Source organism: Engystomops pustulosus, chromosome 4 (assembly GCF_040894005.1).
Source record: "Engystomops pustulosus chromosome 4, aEngPut4.maternal, whole genome shotgun sequence".
Lineage (NCBI taxonomy): Eukaryota > Metazoa > Chordata > Amphibia > Anura > Leptodactylidae > Engystomops > Engystomops pustulosus.
This window is the reverse complement of record NC_092414.1, coordinates 215,562,005-215,568,004: the sequence shown is the minus strand read 5'-3', so window position 1 is coordinate 215,568,004 and position 6,000 is coordinate 215,562,005. Positions and strand designations below refer to the sequence as shown.

The 6,000-nt window shown below is 41.3% G+C and overlaps 1 protein-coding gene across 2 annotated transcripts in view; it reads left to right on the top strand.

The window, feature by feature from the left end:
• Positions 1-721: 721 nt before the first annotated feature.
• The window catches only part of LOC140128309 (uncharacterized), a 28,595-nt gene continuing 23,316 nt past the window's right edge, over positions 722-6,000 (top strand). For both annotated transcript variants that reach the window (XM_072149921.1, XM_072149920.1), the window contains exon 1: positions 722-804. In XM_072149921.1, coding sequence (XP_072006022.1) covers positions 771-804 — 34 coding nt within the window. In that variant the 5' untranslated portion in view covers positions 722-770. The remainder of the gene's footprint in view (positions 805-6,000) is intronic.

Genomic DNA, 6,000 nt, shown 5'->3' with positions numbered 1-6,000 from the left:
GTGTTCCAGTGTTCCCGTGTTCCTGCTCCTGTGTTCCAGTGTTTCCGTGTTCCTGCATTCCTGTTCCATGTTCCTGTGTTCCCGTTCCCTTGTGTTCTGACCTCCCGTTGCTGACTCTGGATTTGGACTCTGACTTCAGCATCTCTGCTGCCTGTCCTGACTGTCCCTCTATCTTGGCAGTCACCGCAGGCTAGTCACACCTGTGGAACGACCTGGGGGCACCCCACCGCAGTAAGACCATCCCGCTTTGCGGCGGGTTCTCGTGAAGACCAGGTGCCATTTAGATTGTAGGCCCAGGTGTCGGATAGTACCACCTCCCACGGTGGTTCAGAGGTTCCAATGATCCCGAACCTTGACAATGTGCTTAGACAACCACAGGAGGGTGAATGTTCTATTTATTACTTGCAAAGATACAAGTCCTCTACAAGGCAATAGTAATTCTTTATTTATATAGCGCCTGTACAGCGCCTACGCAGTGCTGTACAAAGCATGCCAAATTGGTAATAGTTTCTATAGGTCACCATTCAAGATATCAGCCTGCTGGTCATGTCCAGACTACAGTATGACATCAGGAGGATCTGTTCAGAAATAATTTGGAAGGGATTTTCCTACCTTGTACTCTAGTGGATTAATCATCTATAGAAATCTTGTAAAAGGGGAAGTGTATCTATGTGAACATCTTTGATGTTACCACACATCTCTTAATTCCGCTCTAGTTCCTCTTTCTGCCTGTCCCTCTCACAGAGGTCTTCATTAAGTCATTCCTCGCTATGTTCGGTGCTGTGCTGCTAGGCTTGATTTGGGGTAGGTGGTAAATACTCCGTGACTTGTCTCCATCTTCTTTCCTTCATGTTTTACATTGCGATGTTGGGTGGTTGTAGAGTATGTCATGTACTGTGGTTGGACATGTCCTGCAGAACGTCCAGTAGATGTGAGTTGCGGATCACTAGTGACAATAACTTTTTGTCATCAGAAATAATTTTTGCATTTTTTACTAAAATGACTGAACATTAGGTTTTTGCCTCTTGTTCGATTTCTAGTAAACAATTGACCTCAATGATAGGTAACATCTGGACTTCATGGCAACTTGCCTGATGCAAATGTGTATCGACTTCAATGGCATAAATGTAACTAGAATAAGGGTCTTCGAGCTGACTTTGTGGATGTACTAGGGGCTCACACTTAGGTAAAATGTTCTATTTTCTGAGACTGATGAAGGCAGAGATTTTATTCCTATAGAAGATAATGAAGTTGTGGTCCTACAGGTCCACCCTGGATATCTGAGCAGCAGACATGTATCACCTACCCATTGGATGTGTATGTAGCAGACTAATGAGGATGCTCTTTCTTGGGATGGTCCTTCTGGGATATTTTTGTGGCAGAATTTTAGCCCCAAAAAGTTATGGTGGATAGAATAGAGCAGATGTATCTGAGGAACGCAAATAAAATACAAATGTATCAGTAAAATTCTAGGTCGTAGCCTTGGGTGGGTCGTAAAATGAGCAGGTGGTGACACAAAGATGTTCCATCTATCTTGTATGTGTCTGGGTACAGGTACCCGGTAGTAGTGTTTAGGGTGAATACGTCTTAAGATACAGATACTGTAGTCCTGCCCCCTGTCCGACAGCAAAAATTATGTAAATAATCTACAAAAATGGAATAGTGTTTCCATAACTTACCTTATGAATGCTATGAATTACAATAAATACAATATAATACAACACATACAATATACTAGATCCCTGAGCAGCACTAGAAAGGGAGTTTGCCAAAAACTTCACCTCATATAAAAATAGGAAAATAGGCAACGCTCCAAGGTGGCGGGAAAAACCAAGTGGATTCATTTCATTGTAATGTTTCAGCCTCCATCATCGAAGCCTTTGTCAAGCAAATACATAAAGTTCAGCCAAAATATTGATAGGAAGTACGGATTTACCATTTTATTGTTCCATTTACGTTCTGAACATGTATTATACAGCATATACAGTAATATTACGTGTGACTTTTATAAATTTTTGTGTGCACAGTTAACATAGTCCATATTGTTTACTGGGCGGAAAATGAAGACTTTTTAGATATTTAAGGGTTAAAATATTTCAGATACCTATAATAGTGTATAATTGCATCCCTAAATTCACCAGCATGTATATATATATATATACAGTAGTACTGTCTTATATTTGACTCTAATTGATGTATGTTTATACAGTACTATAGTACTATCTCCATATCTGGCTCTGTAAATGATGTACAATAGATATAAAGTATATGTATAGTGCAATCTCCCTACATGACTCTGTAAATTATGCAGATATAAAATATAAATACAGTATGTAGTACAATCTCCATACATGACATACTTTACAGAGTCAGATTTCGAGATTCTACTATACATACCTACATCATTTACAGAGCCATAAAGACAGTATTATACATACATATATATATATATATATATATATATATATATATACATACATACATCTGTCGATATGACTATAAAGGATCGAGGTATATATAGTATTATCTCGAAATCTGACTCTGTAAATAATGTAGGTACATATAGTAGTATCTCAAAATCTGACTCTGTAAATTGGGGTTCTTGTGAAAACAGGGCACAGCTGAAAGGTTCAGGCAGCGATGACCTAACATGATGCCATAACATGCACGATTGGTGCCAGCTTCAATTTCGGGTGTTAAACAGCGGGGTTCTGCATCCGGTTTTGGGGCGCCCAAACTTGAGTGTTCACCACAGATCCAAACTTTGCAGATTCAGGTCTGCTAAATCACTATTCCTTACCTTCCTGTTGGCTGGGCATGTCCATAGATATGTGATACATGTGAGATATCATAGAAATCATCAGCAGGATAGATCCTCAGTATCAGATCAATGTGAGTTCTTTAGCAGGTCCCTTCATGGATCAGGTCTATGCTGCCTCCGAAGTTGAAAGCACTCAAGGTGACGGAGTTAGAAGCATTTGTCTCTGTCCACTGTATGGTGGTCATGTCTTCATGGTCATATCTTGACTTCAGCCACTCTAAACTTTAATATATGTATACATAGTAGTAGTGTCTTATATGTGACTCTAATTGATGTCGGTTTATACAGTACTATCTACATATCTGGCTCTGTAAATGATGTAGAAATACTGAATATACTACATTCTCCATATCTGGCTCTGTAAATGATGTACAATAGATATAAAGTATATGTATAGCACAATCTCCCTACATGACTCTGTAAATTATGCAGATATAAAATATAAATACAGTATATAGTACAATGTCCCTACATGACATCATTTACAGAGTCAGATTTCGAGATTCTACTTTACATACCTACATTTGTCTCTGTCCACTGTATGGTGGTCATGTCTTCATGGTCATATCTTGACTTCAGCCACTCTAAACTTTAATATTTACAAGGCCACTATACGATCGGTGTACATCTGTAGACATTATCGAAAAGTTGATCTATGCTGGGTCCAGTTGTCATCGTTGATCACTTACTGATGACGGACCCTGAGTATAGGTCATGAGTATCAAACATGGACCCCAACCTGGAAAACCCCTTCAAACTAAGTCTCCAAAGGTACCGTCAGTCATATGAAGGTTGTTGTGCTATCGTTTTTAACTTTTCCACTGAAACCTTAATGTTTCCCTTGGGGTAAAGGTCTCAGACCAAAACTCTCGAATTTTAACACTATTTTCCATAGAAAATGATTACTTTTACACCATCATTGCAATTGTTTTGTGACTCTTGCATGACAAGAAGTTGCTGTGAAATCCTAATTTTAGCTTGACCAGAAGCTTCTTCTTAAAAATATTTGAGGACAATGTGAGTAACATTCATATGAGATTCTAAAAGAATGGACATCACAGCCCCAGATGTTCAGTGTAATAGCTCCTTAAAGGTCACCCACATCTGAGTGAGACTAACGTTACATGTGATCAATATGTGGTTTGTGTGGGTTGTACAGTTAAAAACATTTGCTGGTGCCTGCCGAGATGATCTGATTGCATGAGGAACTACAAATCTCATGGGATTTCTAAACTCCACTGTCTCAACTGTCTATTAAAGGGACCTGTTAAAGCAAAACCCCACAATAAACCCAGAACAGTACCATATAGGTGACTATAAATGTGGTCTACCGGTTCCAGTGGGACTCCTCGGTGTTGCTGCACTTTTATTCCCCATCATTCTCTTCTACGATCCAGTCAAGGAGACTATATCCAGTCAAGCACCCCCAACTCCTCACGAGTATTCTACGTTGTAAGCACTCTCCTCCGCATGCCCCTTATCAGACTCCCAGCTTCGAGTCACTACTACTTTGTTTGAAAACTATACACAGAATTTTCCGACCAAACCCATTACCCAGTAGAAGGCAACATTAGCTTGTGTTCTTCTGATTCGTATAATTTGGGGTTACACTGGAAATTAGGAAGTTAAAGGTTCATCAAAACTGACCAGTAGTACCTTGGAGAGACATTATTGATCTCATGTTTGATGGGTTTTTTTGCACCATGGATGGCCAGAATAAGAATTACCATATATACTCAAGTATAAGCCTAGTTTTTCAGCACAAAAATGTGCTGAAAAACCCTAACTCGGCTTATACTCGAGTCAAGAAAAAAAAACCCGTGAACTCACCTTCTGACACTCCCCAGCATCCATCGCGGCTTCAACATCGGATCCTGGTCCGTCACAGTCTTCGTGACATCAGCCGCATCGGCACACACTATGATGTCAGCTTGCGGCTGACGTCATGGTGCCTGCGACGGACCGGGAGGGGCTGGCAGGCTACATACTTGAGGGGGAGGGCAGACAGTTTATATACTTGAGGGGGCAGGCAGGCTATATACTCCAGGGGGCAGGCAGGCTATATACTCGAGGGGGGCAGGCAGGCTATATACTCGAGGGGGGCAGGCAGGCAGGATATATACACGAGGGGGCAGGCTATATATTCGTGGGGGCAGGCTATATACTCGAGGGGGTAGGCAGGATATATACACGAGGGGGCAGGCTATATATTCAAGGGGGCAGGCAGGCTATATATTCGAGGGGGCAGGCAGGAAGGCTATATACTCGAGGGGGCAGACAGGCTATATACTTGAGGGGGCAGGCAGGCAGCCTATATACTCCAGGGGGCTGGCAGGCTATATACTCGATGGGGCTGGCTGGCTATATACTCCAGGGGGCTGTGACCAATACATTTCCCACCCTCGGCTTATACTCGAGTCAATAGGTTTTTCCAGTTTTTATGTCATAATTAGGGTTCTCGGCTTATACTCGGGTCGGCTTATACGGTACTTATGATAATCTTTGGATACATAAGAACTATAAGAACTATTTTTGTTTTGTGGGACAGATTAGGTATTTCCTAAGGGGTACACATAACATATAATGTATCTAGGATAAGATGCAGCATGATTTGTATGTATGATATGAAGAAACTTCAGGGGCTAATTTTATATTTCAGGAAACAGATTTCCTGTCCACGTATAGGATAAGGCATCAGTTGAAGAGTCTGATTACTCACCCCCACACAGCTGGTAGTTCTACTTTATATACCCTAGCCTTCAATGCACCTGACTTCTCCCCCCTACATGTCACTAATGTGCAGGGGAAGGCAGATTACTGAATACCGGCGCCGGGTCTTCATGAATCTGGCGTACCCTGCACTGCTCGGGAAGTGGGCACCAACTTTTTTTGGTGCACTTTTAACATCGATAATGTGACACAATTCTGTTGAGTGCCAGTAATAAATGTGGTTCACAGCCCGGATCAGCACCAGAACGCACCTTTAGGTGCTGAATTTTTGACGTGGCGGAAACAGAGCAACCACGACAAAAATTTGGAGCAGACACTTTATAAATACATGTACAAGCAATCTCCATGTTCTTTTTAGTCCAAAGTCACACAGAAAACTGGTGCAAAACTCTTTAATAAATGTGGGCCGGTGTTCCTCCATAGAAGAAATTTGAAATTTTTGGTTTACA